Raw genomic sequence first — 26,155 nt, forward strand, 5'->3', positions numbered from 1 at the left:
CATACACTTTTTTGAAGCAGTGGAAGTCACGCCTTTGAAAGGGTTCCTGCTTTATCCCAGATTCATTTAAAAGAGTTTCACGTGTCAACTGTAAGATGCATTTCCTTGCTTTTGATTTCTCTTTCATACATTTACCCTTTCTGCTCTTTGTTTTGTCTAGTCACATTTTTTCAAAAAAAATCAATATAAAAATAAAGCTAAGAAAGACAAAATAACAGGGATTCACTGCATTCCTGTGCAGCTTGCTGGCTGCATGATAAACTCACTCAACAAATTTCAGACTCTGGTGGTTCTCTTTAAAGCTCAAAATGCAAAAATTTTACATTTCTCTTGTGAAAATTCTCTGAGCACCCTCCTACCTAAGAGGCAGGTTGATCATGCCAGCACTGCAACTCCTCACAGCAGATGTCCACTCACTCCAGCTTATGATATTTAACAGTATGTCCATTATGTTGCTAATTGGTTCTTTTTTTACTTGACATTAAATCATTTTTTCCTGAAGTTTACTAAAAAGTGTTGTTTTAACATGTGAATAGTCAATCTTTATCAAGTGCACGTTATTCAAACCTGTCCTTTCCCACCTATGGATATGTTACCATCACAGCCGCTAGGCCTTGTCTACGCTGGAATGTCACCATGGATTAGTTTGCTCACTTCATTTGCAGTGACTTACATATATCAAATTGAAATGCAACTGTGCAACTCTGCTATGTCGGCCTAAGATACTTTCCTTGTTAATCATTGCATCCACAACTTTACGCTTGTTTGAATTAGCTGCCCAGCATTCTAAGCATTTATCATGTGGCACAATGTTAAACCACTCAGGTCTATAATTTTCAGCATGCTGTGGCACGTTTACAAGAAACTACAGGAATCCTGGGACTGAGGTCAAGCGAGCAGACTCCTAGGAGCCTCCCGTCCCACCAGCACCGCTTCCCAGCTGCTCTCTGGCAGCCCAGAAAGCGCAACACCAAGGCTTTGCGATTTAGAGAGTCATCGGTGCAAGCTGGGTGGCAGACGCAAATTTTCATCCGTGGATTTGGCCCCTCAGTTTCCATGGATTGGGACAGGATCTTCCATCAGGCATCGTTGGGCAAGTGCCACCACGCATGGCACTCACAGGGCTTGGGGGCTTATCCCAGTCCCCATTTCCTTGTTGCCCTGGAAGCCACAGGCATGTGGGCTGTGAAAATCCCACCCGAGCTGACAGACAACGCTTTGGGCCAAAAAGCGAGGGGTTTCGGCTGAGCCGCCTGTGCAGGGGGAGGGCAGTGTGGGAGCCGAGGGGCAATGCCAGGCACGAGACTGCTGCCGGGTACAGGCAGCTACAGCTGAACGCGAGGCCATGGGGAAGCAGGGGTCATGCCCCGCGAGTTTTCCCTGGAACATGCTCCTATTTGCTGTAGTAGGGAAAAAAAAAAAAAAAAAAAAAGAGGGACATGGGAAACGCTCAGAGGAAGAGTCAGGGGAATTAACAGGATTTATTTAATTCAGCACAATGAGCCCTGAGCGAGGGATAGGTTTATAAGGGGAAAGGAGAGCCCTTATAACCGCGTCGGCCTCCTTACAAGGGCCCTTTACCAAGCGCTCCCCACCGCGCTGGTTCCCCTCAAGAGGCCGCGCGTAGGCCAACAACTCCGCGGGCCCCGGCCCGGCCTTGCCCCGGCGGGCACGGGAGCCCCCGCCTAGCCCCGAGGCCGGGCCTCTCGCGGTGGGGCCGGCGCCGGGGGGACGCGCGGGCGGCAGCAGCCGCCCGGCGGCGGGCAGAGGTGTGAGGGGGCCGCGGCTCCCGCCCGCCCTCCAGGGGAGCGCTGCGAAAAACGCGCGCCGCCTTCCCTCCGCCGGGCGGCGGCTTGGCCTCGCCGGCTTGCCGTAGCGGGGCTGGCGGGGGGCCGCTGCCGCCGCCGTTACCGCCCGCCCTGCCCGCCTGCCTGTGGGACTTCCGTGCTGGCGGAGCCGGGCCGGGCCGCCGCGATGGCGCAGCACGGGCCAAGCGTCACGCTGTCCCTCACGCTGCCCATCACCTGCCACATCTGCCTGGGGAAGGTAACGGCGCCGCCGCTGCCCTTCCCCCTCTGCCCCCGCCTGGGGGCCGCCCGGTGGTGGGTACCGGGGAAGGGGGGAGGCCGGGCCCGCAGCCCTTAACCCACCGGGTTTGTCTCTTCTAACGGGCTGCGGCTCCGCGGTGGGAAGAAAGTTGGGGTGTGGGGTCCCTTCTCCAAAGGCGGGGGGTGTGTCTTCTGCTCGGGGTGGTGAGGGGTCCCACCTCGGGGCGGAGGGGGTCCTGTCCCTCCGGGGGGCCATTCTCAGCTGCGGGCGAGGTTTGTTGCCGGCGTTGGGATGGTGGGAACGGTGCGGCCCCCCGGCGGGAACCTCCCGGAGGCTGTCGGAGGAGGCTGCGGGCCCCAGTCCCCGAGGTCGCCCCCGCGCCGAAACATGGGTGTATGGCTCCCTGGGTGAAGGTTTTGAGGTTTGTTTTTTCTTCCGGTATCGGTAGCATAATCTGTTTTAAAATACTGGGTGAGTTTGCGTTTGAGCGTGGTGCTATGTCGTAAAGTGAAACAAAGAGGGGGATGTATAACCAAGTAGATTTAAAAAGTATTGAGCGAAACTGCAGCAGTCTGGAGAAAAAGTTTCCGTTTCCTTTTTCTGACCTTTTCTCAGTCCCTTTCTCTTCTCCCTCGGGAAGCGGGAGGGCTCTTGCTAGTCTGTTCTTCTCTAAAAGCCTCAGAGCTACTTTCCTAACTGTCACTAATTGCTTCTCAAATTCTTCGCTTATTCCCCACTACTTTTTTTGTTTTCTTGCTCTCCAAAACAAAACAAACTTCTTAAAACACAACATTAATTACAAGGGAAGAAATAGCCTACTCTGGCATTTACTGTCCAGTTTCTTTCTACCTCACGGGGCCTTTACTCTGAGACCTTTACTGCTGGAGTGATAACAAAAGAATAGACGCGCTTGATGTATAAAGTAGGTGTAGCGCTGATAGTGGAAGTAGTCAGACATATCCCTTTTCTCAACACTCTCAACTCTGACAGAGAGTGATGCTTTTAGCAACTGTGTTAATTCATTTCTTGGCTTTTCTGTGGAAGCTGAGCAAGACTTCCTGCCTGTGGTCCCGTTCCCTCTCCTACTTATGTGTTTAATGAAAATGGAGGAGTATAGAAATCTACTGTGTCTATAATGCAGAGTGGATACTCTTGAAAAAGAGGAGAGCGAAATCAAACTGACAATGTATTTGCTATTTGAATCTGATCCTAGTGACTTTCTAATCTAAACACTTGATAGATTTGTTAGGTGTTCTCTTGTATTTTGCTACAAAGCCATGGGGTTCTATTTCAAGCCACTGCTTCATACTTCCACTTCTTTTCTGGAGTTGGTCAGGAATTGATGTTCTGAGTTTGTACTGGAAGACATTTCCGCGTTCTTCTTACTTGGTATCTTGCAGTGAGGTAATATATTAATGTTATATAAGTGAATTTATTGGTGATATCTGTAATAAAGGTATTTGTATGCTTTCCTTTTTTAGATGCGTGAAGCTGTTTAAATTTTGCCAAAGCTGACAGCTCTGGCTGTCCTTTTTTTTAATACATATCTTTGTCTCTAGCTTTGCATCAGAAATAGCGTGGCCAGCAGGGACAGGGAAGTGATCTTACCCCTGTAATCGGCACCGGTGAGGCCGCACCTCGATTACTGTGTTCAGTTTTGGGCCCCTCACTACAAAAAGGACATTGAATTACTCGAGCGTGTCCAGAGAAGGGCAACGAAGCTGGTGAAGGGTCTGGAGCACATGTCCTACGAGGAGCGGCTGAGGGGACTGGGGTTGTTTAGTCTGAAGAAGAAGAGGCTGAGGGGAGACCTCATTGCCCTCTACAGCTACCTGAAAGGAGGTTGCAGAGAGCTGGGGATGAGTCTCTTTAACCAAATAATAATAGGACAAGAGGTAATGGCCTCAAGTTGCGCCAGGGAAGGTTTAGACTGGACATTAGGAAGCATTTCTTTACAGAATGGGTTGTTAGGCATTGGAATGGGCTGCCCAGGGAGGTGGTGGAGTCCCCATCCCTGGAGATGTTTAAGAGTCAGGTCGACATAGCGCTGTAGTGGTGTAGTTGGGAACTGTTAATGTTGGGTTGATGGTTGGACTGGATGATCTTCAAGGTCTTTTCCAACGTAGACAATTCTATGATTCTGTGATTCTGAATTTCATTGAAGAACTTAATCAGAAAATGCTCTTCTCAAGAGTAAGTTAAGGAAGAAAAAGTTACTTAGATTAAATTAAGGGAAAAGTTTTGCTGGGGGAGCAGAAAGTATCATGGAGGACTGACATGTTCTGATACTTCTGTGGTTTGTAGCATAGGCTTCAAATTGAGTAGAAGGCCTACCCTACAATCAGAATGTACCTCTTGCCATCTCTGCAAAATTTGCAAAGGACTAACTGCAAAATAGAAACTATTCACTGTGCGTTAGGACAAGGGGATAAAAAGAGATACTGAAGAGAAACTCACTCACTAATTTTGACCACTTATTGTTTTTAATGAAGCAGAAATCTGTGGGGGTGGAAACACACGACACGTTGACCCATTTTGTTAATGTGAACAGTGTCATAAATACATTGGCAAGGTGTGCAAATAACCATTTATAATAAGAATTAATTGCCTGGATAAATTTCATGTTTGTTACCTGAATGTTCTTTTAACACAGTCTGGGTTATCTTCTAATGTATCTGTATCCATAATTAGTGAGCAGATCAGAAGCCATCTGCATCAGGCTGTTAGGTTTACTCATCCTAGAATGATTGAACCTCTCTCCTGTTGGTTTTGGTGTTGACAGTTTCTTTGGGCTCAGGCACACAATTCTGTGCGTGTTGAAACCCCCTAGGATGTCTGGGGATTCGTTCACTGGGATCAGCGTGCCCACTTTCCCATGTGCCTGCTCCTCCGTTAATGCTGCTTGAAGGTCCAGAAGTGCCTTCAAAGTGACATAGATGTGTACAGGATTTGATTTTGATCTGCGTAGGAATCCCATCATGTGTGGGGGAAAAATTTGGAAATTGCTCAAGATCAAGCCTTCTCAAGTAAGCTGTAGTCTTTCAAGACATTGTGGTCAATTAAGGAACTGAAACTGTGCTGTAATTTAAGTGAAATGGTTTTTTAGTAATGAGTATGTCACGATCTCCCACCCCCCGGGCTTGTCACAGTCGGTTGCTCAGGGACTCAGTGAAGGGCAGCAGCACCCCCAGCCATTGTGTGACATTTCAGTAGCAGCTTCTGCTGTCATCGCGTGGATTGCTTTGTGTGGATCCTGAGCCAACAAAAGTATAAACCTCAGCCCTGAAATGAAACTTGTAAAGATGTGTAAATCAGAAGCACTGTACCCTGGAGGGTAATAAATGTGACTTAGTATTTTGCTAGAGATATGGAGTAATCATTCACTTGCAAGAGGTGCACTTCCATGTCAGGTTTGGGGTAACTGAGGGTCTCTTGCTCCCCAGAGGGGAGACCTGCACCCCTGAAATGTCTTTTCCTGTTTGGATTTTATGTTGTTCTGCTCTGTATCCTGCCGTCAGGATAACTATTCTCAGACTGCTTCTGAATAAGGAAGAAGTACAACTAGAGAAAAAGTTGTTTGTTTTTTTTCTACTAGCTACTGGTGGGAAAGCCAGAGAGAGCTCTTTTTCTGGTAATAGAAAGCAGTAAATAACAAGATTTTTTTATTTAATAATTGAAATTGTAATATTTAAACATTTCCAAAGGGTTGGTATGCTAATGCTTGCATTAATTGCAAAGAAGCCTCCTTAATTAGAGGTGAAAGTCTGCAGACACTTGGAGAAATCACTTAGTCTCTATCTGTTCACACCTTCAGTAACTTGAGTTTCTGTTTGTGTATAGATAAATCCTTCGGCTCCCAGGACTGTCATATTAGAGGTTTTAAAAATGTTGTGAATCATGTAATGTGACAGAGGCATAGATAGTAAATTGGAGAACAAGCTGACAGATCTGGGCCTTAATTCAGATCCATGTGCATTTCAGTGGTAAAACGCTTGGTTTTTAGCTTGTGCAACACTGATTGTATGGCTATGATTATTACAGGACAGATCTAACCTGTTTTTTGAAGTGGTTCTTGGCTGTCCTTTCCAGTTGCTTACTTCTCCCTGCCAACATTTCATTTTTCCTTTTTAGTTTGATACTAATAGAATGAAAGAGAAAGATCTTGGGGATGATGAGGACTTCTTTTAAAGTTGAAAGGATTCTCTTGAACTTAGGTTTTGAGTGCAACACAGTAGAATCTAACTTCTGTGTCTCAAAACACGTTTCTTGGGCAAAGGCAGGGGTGGAGGAGAAACAAATAATTATTTCTAAGACCCCTACAGATACTAATGTCAAGTCTTAAGAGGTTTGAGAATGTGTATTACAGTAAGCTGTAACAGAAGCTCCAGTAAGACAGATATAGGAGAAAGTCTTTTTCTTCCGTATTGTATTTGGTCCTATACACGCTTACTTTCAAACAGGGTTTATAGTTAAATGACAAGAGAGAATAATGCATTGTCATTAATATTTTCTAAAAGTTTGTTTACCCTGTGTTTCGGAAGGAAAGGGAAAGCTTCTTGAAAGGATCTGTGTCTGATTGGAATATTTAATCCTTCAGTTATCTGCCCCATTCTTGGGTAATGACTTATTTAGTAGCAATGCATATCTAGCAGGAGGCTTGAATTAGTGATTGTTGGTTCATGTTTCTGCTCTGTGGTTTTGGCCCTTATCCTTTTTAAAGCTGATTTCCATGAAGCTGGTTACATGCAGGCTAGAGTTAATCTGTAACATTATCCGTTTCAGTGACACCTCTTCCAAGGCAAAGTGTTGGTTGTTGTCAGGAGCAATCCCTCACTCCCTCACTTTTGGAAATCAGTCAATGCGTGTCTTTTTGGTCTCCTTCTACCTAGGGAGGTGAATGCATTTCACTGGAGTGGTTGGCTGCAGTTCTTGGAGGTTGTGGGGTGAAGGAAGGGTGCCTGCCACACTGTATTAATGAGCTCTTAGAATCAAGGACCTTAGTTTTGCAAAAATGTTTATAGCTTTGGTGCCTTCAATAATAGGGGAGTTTGGTGGTGTGAGTTAGGAGGTCATTCCTAGCTAGCCCTGTGAAACACCACTGTCTTTTTCCTGCAAGACCAGACTTGCACTAGAAGATGGAGTAGTGTATTTTAGTATTCTGTTACCTGAAAGAGTTTTAAAGTATTCATAGTGTCTTTCTGTTTGCTTTCTTTCCTTTTCTTTTTTTTTTTTCACTCCCTTAATATTAAAAGGTCCGTCACCCGGTCATCTGTGTCAACAACCATGTCTTCTGTTCCATTTGTATTGAAGTGTGGCTGAAGAACAATAATCAGTGTCCAGCTTGCAGGATTCCCATCACGCCTGAAAATCCTTGCAAGGAAATTATAGGTAAGGACAACTTTAGGCTTTGAAATAACTTTCTGGTATTTACTGCTGGAGGAGATTCTTTTGAGTCCAAAAATGTCTGGATATTTTTTTTCTCTTCTGTGTTTTTTACCAATGTCTAAGGAAGATCTGACTTTAAATCTTTCCAGAAGCATATATAATAGATACAAGGTAAAAATTCCAAAGATTATGTGTATATTAATGGCTAGATTATTTTAAGTCAGCAAGTAGTCCCTGGCTCTAGTAATTGTTTTTTAAATCTCAGTTGGACAGTGCCTTTAACTGAAAAAAATGCATCTCACTTGAAGTACTCTACCTATGTATTGCAACCTGTTGATAATAGCATTTAACTGAGAATCAGTGTACTTAAATCCAAAATCTTGAATGAGTATTTGGTCTTTTTTCTTGTTTTGTTTTGTTCACTATTTCGTCCCTTTTGCTCTATTTTTAAGAAGATGTCTCTTAGCACAGAAATAAGACAAAGATACAACATATGAATGAGGATCTGAACTTCCCCAGAGCGAGGAAATAGTGCGATCTTTATTTGACATAAAATGTCGGTTCTGCTGTTTGGTTCTGAGAACAATGCATCGAACAATCTCACTTTAGAAACTTACAGTGTCTTGTACCAGTTAAATGTACGCTTGATTTCCCTCCCCCCAGCTCTGTTTTAATAGTGCGGTCTTAAGATAGGATTCTGTCAAGGAAAATACAAAGTTGAAAAATTCAAAAGTTGTCTTCCTGCTATGAGGCAGGATTTTGACTTCTAAACGTCACTAATAGATAGTCCTGTTTAACCTGTTCTGAAAGTGAAAGGACTTTAAATCTCCCATGGTAGTAGATTGGTCCAATATTAGCTGTATTTGTAGTTAATAATATGAAAAGCGCTATAAGGTGGACTAGTAGTATTGAATTGCCTAAAAAAGAAACAATATTAGTGTTTCTTTCATCCTGTTCTGCTTTAGGAGGAACGAGTGAAAGTGATCCTATATTTAGTCCAACAGTCAGAAAACACCTACGTAAAACAAGGCTTGAATTGCTCCACAAAGAATACGAGGTAAGGTCAGGGGGAGTGTTTTGACTTTTCAGATGAACTGCAGCTGTTATATTACTGCAAACAACTGGTCCTTTTGCTTTGAGTCGTGTTGTTTTTAATTTGAGTAAAGGTTTATACTGGATCTACATGAAACTCAGCTGCATTAAAATCCCACCTTCTGACTAAGGTTGCAAGACAGCATTTGCTGATGCTTGAAGTGATCCTGCTGAAGTCATGGTGATATTCTCTTTATGCTACCGGTAGCCAAATACAGCCAATTCTATAGTTTTATGGGAATTCTTTATGCATATTGAGTGTTGAGGGCTTTTTGTTTTGTCTTCGATGCAAATACAAACATTTTCTGAAGTAATGCCCTGTTGGTCAGGGAGACTAAATTCCTTGTTAAAGGATATTGCCCACTGTAACCTTCTGGCATAGGTTAATTTTTATCATTGTTGCTTTATAGTTTTCTGAAAGTGAGTAAATGCTTGGAATTTTATCTCCACTCTTCTGCTGGAAAAATAGGTTCTCTTAGGAACAAGGTGAAAAGGTGTTAATAAGGAATATGCTTAGTTTATTTTTTCAGCTGTTGTTTCCTTAGTAGCAGCAGTGTGAAGACATGGCATATTTTGCAAGGAAGCCTGTCTCAGGGAGGAGAATGAGAGAAAGGAAACGGACACTATATATCCTTAACACTGGGGAAGTAAGGTCTGTCTTTTATGACAAGCTTGCCTGTAGCTCAGCATCTTTCATCCTCTATGAAAGGAGGAGTCAGGAAAAGGAGTTTTCCTGCCTTTCTATTGAATGAACTCCAAAATCACACAGCTAGGCATAGGATAAATTTAGGGTTTTTTTAAGAGATTTATGTTAAAATGGTTGTTCTCATGCTGGGGGAAAAGAAAAGCACCTGATTATTCATTAAAATATGCCTTGGATTTCTGTAAATGCCATGCATAGCTTCCTTTAGTAATCTGACCTTGAGCAACTCAAGTATTTAAGTTGTGTAGAAGACATGTTTTCAGGATAAATTATTTCTTTTATCCCTTTAATGACAGGCTTTTGAAGGTTTTTGCTTCTCTGTGGCTTCAGACCTATACAGCTAAGAGCTTTGTTCTTTGTATTTTGAGAGTCTTTCCTAAGATGTTGCTATTTTCATGTAGCTGCAGCAGCCTCTTCCAGGCAGTGTTCTGTCCATTTTGAATCTTGAGACTTTCAGCATTCGAACATGTGATGTTTCAGAATGATGAGAGAAACATTCTCAAATAACAGCAAATGAGTCAGCAGAGGACGACCTTAAGAACACTCTTGATACAGGAAATCCTCCCACAGAGTGCCCTAATAATAGATTCATGCTGCTGAATGCTTTGAAGCTTTTGGTCTGCCCGCCAGTTTGTTCAGGGTCCTTTATGTAGTCAAGGGATTCCCTTCACTAAAACCTTCACTATGCTTGAGTGTGCAGGTTGATTAAAATCCTGCCTAGAGCACAATACATAAGCATACTTGGATATATGTGTAAGTGAAGGCATGCATCTGGGCTTGCCAGAACCCATGTTTCTAAAGTGCCGTGGGAACTTGCCAGTATTATTTAATTAATCACATGCATTATTTTAATTCTTGTGAATTTCTGACACCTTTAGGATGAAATAGAATCCCTGCAAAAAGAAGTGGAAGATCTGAGAGGTAAAAATCTCAGTTTACAGACACAGCTGAAATCTCTTCTGGATCCTACAGCATCAGCTTTGTCTTGCCAAAATGAGGAAACTAGCCAGTCAGCAAATGAAGCGAGTACCAGTGGCCCAGAAACCCCAGAGGAATGGAGCAAAAAACTGAAAGCTGCCAATGATATATATGAAAAAGTGATGGATAATGTGGAAAAGCTAAAGGAGGTAATAAATACATTTCTTCAGCTATCTTTGGAGTGTAACTGTTTCGTGTTAGTTAAACAGGAGTGAGAGCTAGCATGACCTCTGAGTACTTCATAGATCCAGAAGAAAGAGGAAAAAATTGGATTCCACTGACTGTTGTGTGTATCATAGTATTTCCATATAGCCTTTGCAAGTGTCAGATGTTATTGCTTGTTCTAGTGAGTCTTGTATGTGACTCTTCTTCAACTCCTCTGTCACTCTATGACTGTGTAATTGGATTATAGTAGCACTTGTCACCAGTATTGATGACCAGATTTTTCAGGCTTGCAATAATCTATATAATATATCTATTTTACAACATTCAGTGGCCAAACATGGTACAATTGACTGAGGCAGATTTTGCACTATTGCCCTCCTCGCTAGCCGATATTTTTGGTGCAATTTGCTGAGACAGAGTAACTTGACCCTTTGACCGAAAATAGACCAGCTTCAGCATTTTATGACCAGATCCTTTACTGGAAACCTGCAGCTTTTTTTATACATCTTGAATGTAATATAAAAGAAAAACTGATACTGCAGAAGAAGGGATGCAGGAGATAGTCATCTGAAAAGATATTTAAGTAAAAATTGCTTGCTACGTGCGGGCACAAGAAGGATCACCTCAAACACTGAAGAAGTGAAATTTCAAGATTGAAAGGCAAGGTGGAAAGAACTGGACTTGCATTTATTCAAAATGCTGCCTTTATCTCTTCTATTAACAATCCTGGATTGCCTCCTGCAAAACCAAAACATTATGCATTTAGAACATTTTTGTTGTTGGTAGGCATTAATAGCATTTACGCTTTTCCTGTACTACAGAATCAGAGGCCTGCGTTATACTGTTCTGACATTCTGTTGTTAATGGGATAGTTCTAGATTTGCCTCTTTGTAGTCTAAAGCAAATTCTGGCCCTGATTGGACTGTGTGATAAACAGTAAAAAGAATGAATTGAGTTTCCAAAATTAGCTTTTTCAGCAGCTTAGCTAGACTCAGACTTAAACTTTACAGGCTGGGATGCATCTTCTGCCCTCCTAAGAGGCTCCCAAGAGCTTCAGAGTCACTTGTAGTTGGCAAAAGGGGATTTGCAGCAAGGAGTTCTTGTCTGCCTAATTTTTTATTCCCCACCCCTACCACAAAGTTAAATTGTACTGCCTCTTTTTGTGTGTGTGGTGACTAAGGTTTTTAACTTTTTCCTTAGCTAAGTAAAAAGAAGAATATAGCAGGGACTGACGGAGGGGTATGTTTGGGTTTTTTTCAGTATAACTTAAGCCTTAGCAAGAAAAGGCTTTTAAGTTTATGGAGTCTCTGAATTTGGTTAAGGGTTAGATACAAATAAAAGTTTAGATGGGTTTTAGGGACCAAGTCTTAAACTGATCATAGAATCATTTAGGTTGGAAGACACCTTTGAGATCGTTGAGTCCAACAATCTCTTCCCATCTGTTCCCTGCTCAGCATCTGGTCAATTCCAGAAGTACCCAAAGTCACTTGACTCTTCTTTAGACCTTATTTCACTTCTGAGTGTGCACTGACCAACCCCAGTCTGAACAGCAAGACCTCTTTCCCACCTACACTCAATCTGGAACCAGAAACCTTCTTATCCCCTAAAGTGCCTGACTCACAAGCTTCAATGGCCCATCACTTCCCATTGAGACAGAGTCCCTCAGAAACTGTTGTTGCCATCACTTTTCTTTTTTTAAAACCAGACTGAGTCAAGAAATAGCAGCCACCTTTATCACTTAATGTCCTAGCACAGAGACTCTCAAAGTAGGCATTATTACTTTGAGTGGAGTCATAACAAGTATGGAAGTGGTGATACAAACCCAGTAGTAGAAATGCTAGACACAGTACACTCATTAATAATGCAGTTGTATGAACTGATTAATCTAGACATTGTGCTGCAAGTGAGGATCCCTTGCAGATTACTGTCTGGGAGGGTAGAGCACTCTCTGAAAGAGGGACACCAAAGAGATTCAGTCCTGCCTTGCCATGTGCCAGGTGGATGCCCAACCTACCAACTCTACACAATTCATGCAGTTTTCTGGAGGAATGGTGTGTCTTTCTCTCTTGAAAGGTCTTGGCCACATTGTCAAATGGTTTGATGCTCATTTGGAAGTGAGGTGTCCTGGATTCTTGCTCATTGCTTTCAGGATAGTTTTTTGTGCTTTTCTTTTTTAAATGCCAAATAGTTGACACTCAGGCACCCAAGCCCTGGGCTCACCCTTCCCATTCCTTCTTTACCAGAAGTCTCTATTTACTCTTTCTGCCCCTAGAAATACTGTGGTGTTGGCTGGAGGGGGCAGGGGGAATGTGTGTTTATTTCTTTCTGCTCCATTCCCCCTACTCTCCACTGTCTTAGCCTCACCTGGAGAGGATGCTGGGGATATTTGTATAAGCATTTAAGAATTCTCTGCCTCTCTTCTTGCACTGTTTGATGCTTCTGGAAAAGTACATTTCAGTCCTGAGCCCAGCTGCATAGCTCCTTCTTCGGATCTAACTCTAGATCATACTTTTATTATGCCATGGAAGCGTCATCTAATTAAGGCTATGAATTACGAGTCTTGGACTGGTGATGCTGTTTTCAGCATACAGAGACTGAGCAGACTATGAAGTACAAGGACTGTTCTCTGCTTGTTAGGATAGTGGCATTCATTGTTCTAAAACACAGCGACAGGAAAACTTCTCTTTATATGAAGTATCTTGTTAACAAGGGTGTCTGCTGAACTGAGAAGGAGGAATTGACCTCAATTCAAGGAGTAAGAAGGGTTGTGAGTCAGGAGCCTTAATCACAATGTCCTGGAAGAAAGTGAAGAAAGACTGCAAATAGCTTGTCGTAATGGATTTACATGGACAGGATAACTATGCTTTAAAAACAAGCCAAAAAAACAAAGTAACGCTACTCTAATTTGGAATGGAGGAAACTGTTCAACATTAGTTTTGCTGATACCTGCACATTGTAATGTTAATGTACTTAACGTATTTAGTCATGTGGAAAAAAAAAAAACATGGAATTGCCATTAGTACATCTCCTTAATGACTTTCTGTGCTAACTAACATAGCTGTGTTTATTTCCCTAGATAGGACACTTGCAATGTATTTTGGGAATATAAATAAAAAATGTCTGTTCGCTATTCAGTTTTGCAAGCCATTTCCCATGGTGATTTTTAAGTGGTGTCCCTGTCTGAAGGCTGCTTCCTGCCTTCACATTTCTAGTTCTGTCTCTTTAAAAAGGAGAAACAGCTTGTCCTATAAATATTAGAAGCCATTTCTGTTTTACTGTATACTTATATTTTTCCTTTTCTTTTCCTTAGGCAAATAAGAAACTGAGCATGGAAAACAATAGCCTTTTAAGAGAGAATTTGCGACTAAAAGCCGAAGTTGATAGTAGATCACCCCAAAAGTATGTGAATATTTTAAAAGCTATCATATTTTATTTATAGACTGTTTTAACTGTTGTAGGACTTTAACCTAAAACTGTGGCAGTGTACATGCTGTTGCATATGTGTCTCCAGGTGGACTTTGGAATTTTTATCCTCATAGACTTGGGTGACAAATGCAATTTACAGAATAGCAGCAAGTCTACAGTGAAGGAATATGACATTACTACAAGTGCTGTTCCTTGTGTTATCTGGCCAGTGTTGAAGGACTGTATTTATTAGTTGAATTCTAGTTAACTTACTTTTGTTATTGGCAAATTTCTAACTCTGGTATATGGTCAAAGTAGAAGGTCTGTCACTGAGTGCGGATGTTGTGGTTGTTGTGTGTTTGGTTTTGTTTTGTTCTTCCTTTTGCTGCCTTCAGGATTTGTTCTGTGGACTTTAGGCTCTCTATTCAAGGAAAGTCCTTGATAGCTTTGTGTCTGGGCAAGATATGTAGAATCGGGCTTCAGCAGCGTAAGAACATCATTCCCAGAACTGACACCTGTGTTTAATACTCTGTCTTAAACAGTTAAAACATCAGTGACAATGACCTCAAAAATCAGAAACTTTGCTATACTGGTTACAGCTGTGTGCTGAGGTACCTCTCCTTGGAAGTACTTTGTGAAGCAACATGTTCATATTTTTAAAGTAGTGTTCCTTCCTTTCATTGGTTTTCTACCTTTTTTCTCTCATTGATTTAGAACTTAGAAAGCTAAGAGCAGCATTGGCCAAAGGTTTATAGGGTGCTTTTGAGGAGGGGATTTGGGGGCACCTGTGTAACGTGAGAAGAGAACTCTGGATTTTGTTCTTGTTCACGACTCACTTGCTGGAAGATGAAATTCATCCTTATAGAGAGCTTGCTTGCCAGACTGCTTGTCATTCAAGACCACTGGAAAGGAGATGCGTGATACTTGTGCTGTGCTGTTAGACGCATAAAAGTACATTCTGCCCTGAAGTCCTCTAATAAGGGAGATAGACCCCTGTTTAAGGTCTTGGCAGTGGAGAGGGCTTTAATGACACGAAATATCTTTTCCCATAATATTTGAGAGAGAGTTGGCAAGGATGGCAAACTTGAAAAGTAAATAGATATAACTAAATAAATCCTAGAAAAGAAGACCCAGATCATCTAACTTCGTTTTTACTTTACTGATGTCAGGTAAACTCCCCAGTGGAGAGAATTTCTGTTTCTTCTAGCTTGCGCAGGCTTTACTATCCTGTTGCTCAGAAAAATTAGATACCGCAGGGGTAGGGGTGTGAAGAACTAGTCTTTGTTGCAAGCTGATTATTTTCTCATCTTTTGCCAGTGTGGCCTAAACCAATAGCCAGTCACTTTCTTCTTTAGAAGTACAGATATAGCCAAATGTTATTAGAAATTGGACAGTGTCAGGGTGTGTTTTGCAACCCAGATGACAGCTAGATTGGCTTGTCCATTTCTCTACTATTAAAGTGGAGTTTTTTTTAATAGTCTCCAGAACAAATAGTCATGTTCTACCGGTCTGTTGGGAATGTTCTTTGGCCCACACAAACTGTAGAAATGTGAATGGGAATTGAGCACATGAGTTGGATTAGGCTTAAACTGGGCCAGGAACAGTTCAAATGCTTCAGGAGTGTGGACAGTTGCATGTCTCTGCACTGCTTTTGCTATCATCAGTTTTGTTTTTACTTTGAGCCCAGTGGTGTACTGCAAGAATTTATATGCAAAGAAAAAATTGTCCTGGAAGAAACCCTTCTGCACCTTAAATTCAGCAATTTTGATTCATCCTACCTATACCCATTCAGTCCTAGTCATGTCTTCCGGACTGAGTTTGTCCAATTCTTCTAGATAAATGTGATTTAAGAGAAGAAGTAAACTTCTGACTGACTTGTTTTTGCTGTACTCTCAGGACTCTCCAGTGTCTATGATTTTTCTGAAGCAATAGTGCTTAAAACTGCGTACTAGATTCCAAATGAAGCCTCAGTAGCACTAAGTAGAGCAGAAAAACTGTCGTGTGTCTTGCTACAACATCTTATATTGATATCCTGCAATACCTATATAAGCTATCTTATACTGATATCCTGCAATCCTTTTTGTTGCTTTCTTTTATCTGGCACTTCTAGTGTAAATGGCCGGTACCAGTTCTGTTAAATAGCTACTCAGAAAGTTATGTTCCTGCCTCATTTTGCATTTGTGCTGCAGATGTCCCCTTTCAAAATGTGGGACTTTACCCATTTATTTGCTTTCTTCAAACTTATGTCTTGATGCATATGTCAAACTTAAAACAATTCTTTTGAATTCCAGTTACATCCTTCAGGTGTTAGGAAGTTTTTCCCATCTTAGCATTGTTAGCAGATTTTATAAATTAACTTTCACCCCTGTAGTCATTAGTGTGGTCAATATTTAGACCAGACCTAACAACAAGACATTTTTAAAATTTTCTTCCAGTTCTGATGGCAAACTTTGATAATATCTAAAATATCTTTCAACTAGGCTTCACACACTGAGCAGAGGTTGCAGTAACTGTTTTCTTACCTTGCTTATGAAATCAGAATTGAAGGCATAAGCATCAGAGCCCAATGGTATCACTATAATGAAACTTTCCAGGGCAGGTACACTGATTTGCCAGTACAGTAGTTTCAGTATACTTTATCCAGAATTGTTCAGAAGGTAATTTTTGGAAAAAGTTTCTGAATGGCTCTCTAGTACAATTGAAAATAGCTATCAGATTGGATCTTTGTAATTTAGTGTCACCACCATTGTTTCATTTGTCATATATTTCTTAGCTTCAGATTGTCAGGTATGGATTCATGCTTAAAAAAATGTCTAGGTAACTAAAACTTGTATCAAATTATTTTTGAAAGGATTTGTCAGTATTCAGTCCCCTTATCGCAAATGTAGTTAATTTTGTACATGATGACATTGAGGCTAAATATCAAAGCCTAAATTATTTTAGTAGGCTTTGCTTTATAGCAAAGGAAACACTGACAGGTGAATGATCCCTTTGTAACACAGACTCTACCTCTGACATCACAGGAAAAATATAATTAGCCTACTTCAGTGGTCAATAAAAAACTCCTTTTATCATAGTCTTGAGTTGTTTGTTTGTATCCATTAAAACCTGCTGAAAAATGTCACGTATGTCAATAAAATTGGCATTGCATCCATGTCAGGGATTTTTACACAATTTTTTAATTGATGATGCAGATTGATTAGATTTATTTTTTTCTCCTGAAACATTTTGGGGAGTAGATCTTCACCAGAATACTACACCACCATATAGTTGGGACATAGGTCTGAAAAGCGAGTAGGGATAAGTTTCTTGCTCTGATTCTTAACAAAGACCTTTGTTAGTCTCCCAGTTCTCAGGCAAATCAGACTGATTTTTTGGTAGCTGTTGCTTGCTCCTTGTTTGTTCTTTCTCTTGAAGGATTTTCAGTGACTTCCATTTTCCTGATACAGAACAGGAAAACTTCTAAAACTTAAGTTTTGCAGGATGATAAAGCCCTATTACTTCCAGCTCTACTTAAAATAGAAAACTGTTATGGCTATTGGCAAGGCACAATGGATCTAAAAGCATTTTTGGCAAAGGGATGTTTGCTTTTTACCTGAAGGAAAATAACTAGCAAGTCCATCTACTCCAGGGTATAGTGTATTTTATGAATGGTTAGATTCAAATTAGCTTGAACCAGACTTCTAGGCTTCCTAGGAGTCTTTCCCCTAAATATTTAATTTCTTCTGCCAGTTAAAATCCCAGTCTGAAAAACTATCTGTAACATGCAGAAAATTGTTGCATTATCTCTTTTCTCTGGTTTTATAAGTTGTTTTATTGTCGCTGTCTAGGTTTTGGGGTTTTTTTTTTCTCCAGTTCTACTGTTTATCTTGTCTAGATTTGTGAATTCAGGTACCTGCACACCGAAATCTAAGGCTGTTGACTTTTTAGGTCATTCTGTACAACACTGAATTTTTGTCTAACTCAAATATTTCAGCTCATGCCAGACTACTTAATTCAGTCTGCGTTTCACTGAGCCTACAAATAGGCTTCTAGTAACCTGTGTCCGGGGTGCAGAAGGGTAAGAATGCTGCTATCTTCCTTGATAGAAAATGGAGCTTCTTTCTCAGCTCCCTGCAAGCTTGCTGTCCCAAAGGAGTGGTCATCTTCAAAGACTAGTTGCCATGTGGCCTTAAAAGTAGATAGGAAAAAATGCTATTTAGTAGCCTTCAAAACATAATACTAAATCCTGAGGAAGTAAGTACCCACTCCAAGCATGAGGATCTTAGCTGTAAACAAAATGGGTAAGGACATTCAGATCTCACTGCTTGGTTTTGTGGGTTTTCTGGTGGGTTTTTTTTAGTAATTCTGAAGTAATCCTGTCTGGCTTATGCTATTCACTGACCTCAGGTATAATCTGGCTTTCTTACATGGAAGACCAGTGTTGCTTCACTGAAAGGTAGTAAAATGCTTGCAGAGGCTTTGCACCATTTGTCTGAACTCACCCAATTCCCTAAGTGAAAGGAGAAGCTCTTTTCAAAGAATGTACCTTGGCTGTTCTTCTGTTCAAATACTGCTGCTCTACAGTCATCCAACAAACAGTAAAGTTTACCCTTACTCATGTAATGTGAAGAAAGTGGATTTCCCTAATGCTTAGGAGAGTTTTCATGAGGAAAGCCATGTGTCTTCAGATTGGTTTCTACTGTCTGAACTGTGTGATGGAGGGGACTTACTGCCCAGTATTTGCTTATATTGAAAATAACTTGTTCATTTACAAGCTTAGAAAATGAGCTCTTTCTTCGCATCTAACTGCAGAACGCAAGTGAAAAATGTGTATCTAAATGATGGGACTGGGTTTGGTTGTGCATGCTGGCATTGCCCTGCTGTCAAACTGTGACAAGCCCTGACTACAGTGTCATTTCCCACTTCTCACACTTCATTTGCTTTGGAGGATGGATCATGCTCATCTATCTGAGCTTCAGGGCAGTCCCCAGTCTGGGCCATCAGGTGATTAGAACTGGAGAATCATCTTCCATGGCATCCTTGCAGCCCCAGTCTTCTGTAAATGGTTATACAGGATAATTATTTGCTGCAGCTGCTTACTATCCACAAAGAGAAATGTTTGTATTGAGGTTGTGTGGTTTTAAACAGAGTTGATAAGAGTTAAGGGCTCAACTAGATAGATCTGCTACAGTCAGTGGTCACTGATGTGTGAAAAGAAAATCCTAAAGCTGAATTCGCAGAACTGATAGATAAGAAGAGAAGAAACAACTGATTTTTTTTTTCTTTCGTAAGTGAAAGACTATTAAACTTCCCAAACAGTTTCTAAATGGACATCTTCAGTACTCAAACATAACTGAGGGAGCAGTGGTGGAATAATGTGAAAGAGGGTTACTCAAACATAGCTATAATGTTAGTCTTCTTGCTCACTCTAGGTGAGAGCTGACTACAACTTTCTGATTCTTGTCAAGTTATAATCCTTCTGGGACTAGAAGAAGGACTCTGACTGAGGAAAGTTCCTGAAATACAGGGTTCAAGTGCTCATCTAGACATCCGGTGCCACCTCAGACACTGTAACATATCCAGTACACTTAGCTGGTGCTGGCAGCTGTGATACAGGACCTATAAGACATGTGTATCCTTCCAGAGTGATAGCTGGAGGCTAGCAGTCATGTAAAAGACCTTAGGCCATCTAAAATGTCACTAGGTGTCTGTGCTGAAGGATCCAAATCCCACCTGAAATGTCTTTCTGTACACTTCAAGTGACCACTAGTTTCTCTGGGCTTTCAGTTTTCTATAGAAGGAATGTACTCGGAACAAATGCAGCAAGGTACAAACTCATTGTTTAAGTGATACAACTAGAGAACAGGACCCTAACACTGAAAATACTTTGTCCATACATAAGGATATGAAAAGTGCTCTTTACCACATGTATGCCAAATACCTTAACTTCTACTGAAGAACGTATCAACTTGTTACCAAGTGTGAAATTGTTCAAATACTTCAGGAAGAACAATTTATCTAAAGTGTCAGGCCAAACTTTAATTTATTTTCATGTAACTGTACAGCATTCTATTATTATTATGATCAGACCATAACTTTTTGGCTATGGCACAGCTCACTGTACATCTGAAGGGAAAAGAGGAGGAAATCTCTTAGGAGAGCGGTTTGGGGAAATGGGGAGGGTTCTGGCTTCTTTAACCAAAATATGCATGTCTTAAACTGTTTGCTGACCTGCCAGATCAGTCACTAAGACACCTACGTCATGCTCTGGTTGGGAGTAATTGGTTTAAACATGTGCATTGTAATATGGCTGTCTTAAAAATCCATGTCCTTGAAAATTTGGAAAATAAATGCATGAAAGTCTCAAAGCAGGAACAGAAAACAGCTACTGTTCTGGTGCTTAACTGCAGAGGTAACTGTTTGTAGGCAGCATGTCACATGCTCCATTTCTGAAAACCAAAATTCCCAAGCACGTCCCTCCACAACAATTAACATGTTAGTGATGCTATTTTGCTTTGAACAACATACTGTATTTTTTTCTAACCTGAGGACACTTGTTATAAAAGTTGCACTTGAGAATACAGTGCTTCTTCCTCATAAGCAAATCTCAGGCTGTCACTAATGCCTCTTGCATTAAATAAACATATTACACCACTCTTCCATTAAAAAGGAATTGCCAGGTATGCATATAAATGTAAACATGTTTAATTTTTATGCCAAAGTGTCTGTTACAGCAGACCCCAGAAAATCTTGCTTATTTTACATAAGCATTTTTCCCCATCTCTCACTTGGCTATTAAGCTAAATTATTTTTTTTATCATTTTTATACCCTTTATTAAGCAGCATAGGGTTTCCTCCTGTAAGGCTGTGTGAGCAGGTCTGTTAGAGAAAGGCAAAATAAATACTTTTGGATCACTGTAGGAAGCAGAAAGGGTCTTGCTTGGGCCCTGCTGTGCTACACTGTCTCCTTCAGTATTTTAAACCAAAATCTGAGTTCCTTATACTGAAGGAGGGAATAAGCCAAAATGTGTTGTATATGAGGATGCTTATTTCATTGTAACCCCCTTCACCTGAAAATATAATTGAAACATTCCTGAGCTGCCTATGATTCTGCTTTTATGTAAGTTTCATAGGGGAGAGGGAGAAAGTCTTGTGCACCTTTTCTCCCATTTCCCTCTTGCATGCAACCAGAAATGGAGAAACTGCTATAATCAATTGAAAAAACTTGTTACCCATAGAGTAAGCAAATGAAAAATAATCTGTCTTCATTTTTATGAAGACAAAGGTACTTGGGTAGAGATAATGCAGAGGTGGGGAGTCCTTGCCTTGATGGAGTTCCAGTCCAGCCACTGTGTTTTCCCCCGTGTAGGGGAAAAAATCTTACTAAGTGAACACTTCTATTTTAAATATAAAATGACTACCTTGTCATTTCTTGTCTACAAAACAGTGAGTGGAACATACCAAAATGGTGTGGAGCTTCAGTTGATCTGATTTAAAAAGCGGTCACCTAGCAGTTCTGTGAAAGAACCAACTTAGACTGTTGTGTGAATCTTCTCCACCACTGAACCATCTACACCAAAATCTTCAAAGTCCTTTACATATGCAGAAGCAGTGTAACGGTGAAATACATCAGTAAATCTGGTCGCTCATGCCAGATTTGTTTGGGGCTTGTGATACCCCTTATTCCTTTCCCTGACTGCCCACTTAACTGTATTGCAGTTGTCAGCATAGAGCAGTTTCCTACTGCTTTAGGTTCAGGAGTTGAATAAACAAAATAGAGTTTGGTTCTTTGCTGGAAATGCATGTGTAGATTCATGGATGTTTTGTCAGCATAGTCACAGGCCACAGATAGACCACCTTCAGACCTCACTGGTCTAAGGGTTGCAGGGGGGGAGCATTTTGCAGAGGGGTGAGGGGATGGAATGGGGAAAATGGAGTGTGAATTCCTTGTGACTCTGAAAGATGCTGAAGGAGGGACAGACAGACAAAGAAACAGGGTGGAAATTCCAGGCAGTGTTTTTGCTGGAAGAGTGAACGTAAACTTGTGCTGTAACATGGAGCTGCAAGATGGAAAGCAGAGGTTAGTGTAAGCCCACATACAGAATTGTCATTTCTTTGTGATAGAAAACCTTATGTGTCAGAGTTGTAGGCTGGCTGCAGGTCCTTCCCTCCTTCCTAATAATACCAGAACTTTAATTGTTTTTTCTTTCTGTAAATTGAAAGCCTCGAATGGAGCAGGGAATTCCCTGGTGCCCACCTGTCAGTGACAGGTTAGAATTAGTCAGGGCATATAGCTGAAACCTTCACCTGCCCTCTGGGGAAGGTCAGTCTTGAAAGCTGGTGGAGGATGGGGGGAAGGCAAGACCATATCTTGGCAGTTGAAAATGTGCTTAAGCTGGAAGCCCCACGAACACACAACTTTCACAAACCACAAGTGGTAGGTTTTTTTGTATTGGAGTCAAGGAAGAAATTAGATTGTTCCAGTTGTAAAGCTCAAAAAAACCAAGTAACTCTGAAGTAAGTGGAAGTACCATCCACACAGTGGCTGAGAAAAAGCTGTATATCTAACGGGAACATAATTGAAATGGTCTATGTAAGTATTTAAACCACCTCAAAGGACTATTGCAATTTCTGAATTTCATATTGGCATTTTATGTTTGACAAGGTGACATTGTGTAAGAAATGTATTGTAAAACACTGCTGTACTGTAGGAAAATGATTGAATGTAAATATTTCAAGATGTGGACCACTGTTCAAATGTTATCATAAATCTTTGCCATTGTTTTAGGGGATAATTCTTCATGCATATTTGAGTTGAATTGATAGAACCAGCCCCTGGAAGGGTAATCTGCTTGTTATTGCTTTACTACCACTAATAGTTTAATTTTGGCTTTTCAGGTATTCACATCCACCTGTACATTATATATGATGATTTATTTTTTTTCATAACTAGCAGAGAAAAGTTCTGACTTTTGTTTTCAAATTAACAAGAGTGTTTAATAGCTTTGTTCTTTCTCGAAATGAGCTTGCAAAGCACCACAAGAATGGCTTTTTCCAGCTTAATATTTTTTTTCTTTTTTACTTCTTGCAGGTTTGGTAGGTTTACAGTAGCTGCACTTCAGTCCAAAGTAGAACAAAGTGAACGTGAAATGAACCGTCTAAAAAAGGCACTGGAAAGAAGTGATAAATACATAGAAGAAATGGAGTGTCAGCTTCTGCAGCTGAAAAATGCAGGCGAAGGAACCCAGACAGTGAGTGCTGTTTGTGAGAGAGCGCTTTCCACAGATACTAAAGGAGCTGAGAGCAGTGAAGATACAACATGTTTGAAAACCCAAGTTGAGGAGAAAAAAGCTTTGACTACCAGTCAAAGTCCTGACAGTCTTGAGCAGCTGACAAGTGGTGGAACTTCTTTAAGCTCTTCTAGTCAAGATGGTTCAAATGGTTCAAATACCCAGTGTCCCCCAAAGAAAGAACTATTTCCAGGATGTCATGGGGTTCTCCTGGATGAAAATACTACAAATATGGATGGCTGCTTAGAAGAGCAGTGGAATAAAATCGAGGAATGTACCCCATATAAGGATGAAGAAGAACTTTATGATCTTCCACCACCATGCACTCCTTTTCTGTCTCTCAGTCGCCTTCAGTTGAACACTCCTGATGGAAAAGAAAATGCAAGGAAACCATCAACATTCCTGAGGAAGCTGAAATTTGAAGAGTTTTGTGACACTTCAGATGATTGCAGCAAAGATTCTCCAGAACACAGCACAAGCAGCTGTAATAGTGGAAAGAAGCTCAACTGTTTTACTACAGGAAAATCAGGTTTTTGGGCGACCTGCCCCACGAACTTTGCTGAGAACTTAGATTTTGGTGAATCAGAGCAAAATGCAGTAGCTGGTCAGTCAGATGAGACAGCAGCAAAGTCCAGTGATAAAACAAGTTCTTGCTTACCTAAAAGGCTACATACTCTCTGCTCTTCCGAAATGAACCGCACAAGAACCTCCAGTGAGGCATCTATGGATGCTGCCTACCTCGACAAAATTTCCGAGCTGGACTCAATGATGTCTGAGTCGGACAACAGCAAGAGTCCATGCTATAATTTCAAGTCCTCCGATCTTGATAATTCTTCAAAGTCAACAGAGTGCTCTAAGCTCCTGAATGAAACTGAGAAGAAGCTGGAAGGGATGAATGAGGAACAGAGTATGAAGTGTCCAGAGACAAGCGATCTAGCAGTTGACAGAACTGGCTGGAAACCTGCTATGTTTTCCATTCTCTCCCCATCTGAGCTAGATATGAATGACCACTTTCCACTGTTTACAGGCCAAAACGTAGCAGCTAGTGATATCAAACCTCCAAACTGTTTATTTCAAAGAGACTTTTCCCAGAGTTTACTGTTCAGTAACTCACAAAGGTTGTTTGAGGAACAAAAGTTTGGTTCGTGTTTTTTAAAGATGTCATCTGACCTGCACAATCAGCTTAATCCTCCTTGGGTGTCTTCCTTTATAGCTGAAAGGAAAAATAAAAATGTCAGTCAGTCAACTAAGAGGAAAATTCAAAGCAGCCTTTCCAGTGCTAGTCCATCAAAAACCACCAAAAACTGACTCTGCTTGGAAATCGAATGTGACTCAGTCGTCAACCTGCAAATGTTTAATATTTACAGGTGAACTTAATTTTTAATGACTTCCATGCAATCTGATCCTGTCTTTTTCGACTATGTGAAAACTGAGCATTCCCTTGCCCATTACAAGCTCTTTCCTAGGGAAGAACCATCCCAGATTCTTTTCTTTGGCTGGGCATTTTGTTTACTTGGGGATTTGGGGGTTTTGTATGTTCTTTTTAAGTTTTCAGGTTACATGATCTTCCAGTTGTGAGCACAGCTAATGACTCCCCTGAACAGGACAGTTTTAAGTGGTCTTTCAAATCAGTCATTTATGTAAGAACTTGTTTTAAAGGTTACGTTTCCCATTCCTAAAGATTACATTTTGTGCGTGGAAGGCAGCTACTGGCTATATATCCTATGGATTCCTCAAATTGCTATAAAACAATGTCAGTTTTGCCACAAAACTTGCCTCCCAGAGGAAATGTTGCTGCTTGGACTGTTTCATAGCACTGTACTGAAACTCTTGTTTTAAGTGGGTGTAAGGTAGCAGCCTCTTTCTTTTCAGGGTTACAGCACGTCAGTTAGAAAACATCTCTTCTTTAACACTGCAAACATGGCTTGTATTTTTTGAAGTTAAGCACAATTTTTAATTTAGTTCCCAAAAAGCATTGTTATTCTAAATGTGTTTAGTATGCCTGTATAGACCATAAAAATGGGTTTGTATGCTAATGACTTGTTTACCTAATGTGCACTGAACATTTTACATTAATACTGTACCATTTTACATTAATACTGCATGCTTTTCTATGTGAATTGAATAAAACATGTTATAAGCACTGTAATCCTTGATGTTGCCTCAAATATTGAATTAGCAAAAAAAAAAGAATGGGCAAACTTTTTTTTTCACCCACAATTTGGAAAATAGATATTGTAAGTTTTGTAAAACACAAATGTGAGCTTATACACACACAAAAAAAAAAATCAAATCTCCTTTCCTGCTCCTTGTTAGACATATTACCGTTCCAGTGTCAGCATCGATACAGTTGATGGAAATGGCTTTCGGCCTCTCTGGAGGTGACTCTTCCATAAAGTATTGCATAGGTCAACATAATGTGATGGCCCACTACGGGCAGGAGACCTAATTAAGCAGCAGAGCAAAATTGGTTTCTTTGCATTATTGTGTTTAAGGTTTTTTTAAAGGGCATATTTAATTGCAAGATGCAGGTTTTTCTTTCTGTATAGACCTCTGATGGCATTTCTTACAAACAGGCGTCCTCACCTCATCAATTACCTATGATATGAAAAATCCATAGGCTGCCTTTTGTCCCTTTGAAAGAAGTGATAGCCACTTAGAAGATTTCAGTAGATAGGCCCATCTTTTGTAAAGTAGGGTCCTGTAAGCAGTTTGAACAAGAACTGCATTTTGCATCGTAATGTGTACATGCATTTGTGCTATTGGTGTGTTCATTCTCAACTGGGACTCTTTTGAGAAGCAGTTTTACCAAACAATCGTCATTCAGGCTATACGTGCAAGGACCCTTTCTGGGTGACCAGCAGGATGGCATTGTGCTTTCATATACTGCTTTCAATCTACCACCTGAATTTTAATCTTCACAGAAAAATCTAGTTGTTCAATTTTAACATGTTCTTCAGAAATTAGGAAGCTGGCAAAAACATCTGGACATGAGCTGCTACTTAATTTGACTGGTTTTATTAGCAAGTCAAAAAAAGGCTGCCTTGATTCAACTCTGGGAGAAGAAGCAAGGGCTTCTCAGAATACATCTCGAATACTTTCTTAA

At 40.8% G+C, this 26,155-nt stretch overlaps 1 protein-coding gene across 1 annotated transcript; it reads left to right on the plus strand.

Moving 5' to 3' along the window:
* Positions 1–1,365: 1,365 nt before the first annotated feature.
* OBI1 (ORC ubiquitin ligase 1) lies at positions 1,366–25,198 on the plus strand. Its single transcript, XM_074815472.1, has 6 exons — positions 1,366–2,046; positions 7,302–7,437; positions 8,400–8,491; positions 10,108–10,356; positions 13,683–13,771; positions 22,851–25,198. Exons 1-6 carry the CDS (start codon positions 1,975–1,977, stop codon positions 24,355–24,357), a joined length of 2,145 nt encoding a protein of 714 aa, XP_074671573.1. The 5' UTR covers positions 1,366–1,974; the 3' UTR covers positions 24,358–25,198.
* The last annotated feature ends 957 nt before the right edge of the window (positions 25,199–26,155 follow it).

The sequence above is a fragment of the Strix aluco genome, chromosome 2, assembly GCF_031877795.1.
Source record: "Strix aluco isolate bStrAlu1 chromosome 2, bStrAlu1.hap1, whole genome shotgun sequence".
In the NCBI taxonomy this organism is placed as follows: Eukaryota; Metazoa; Chordata; class Aves; order Strigiformes; family Strigidae; genus Strix; species Strix aluco.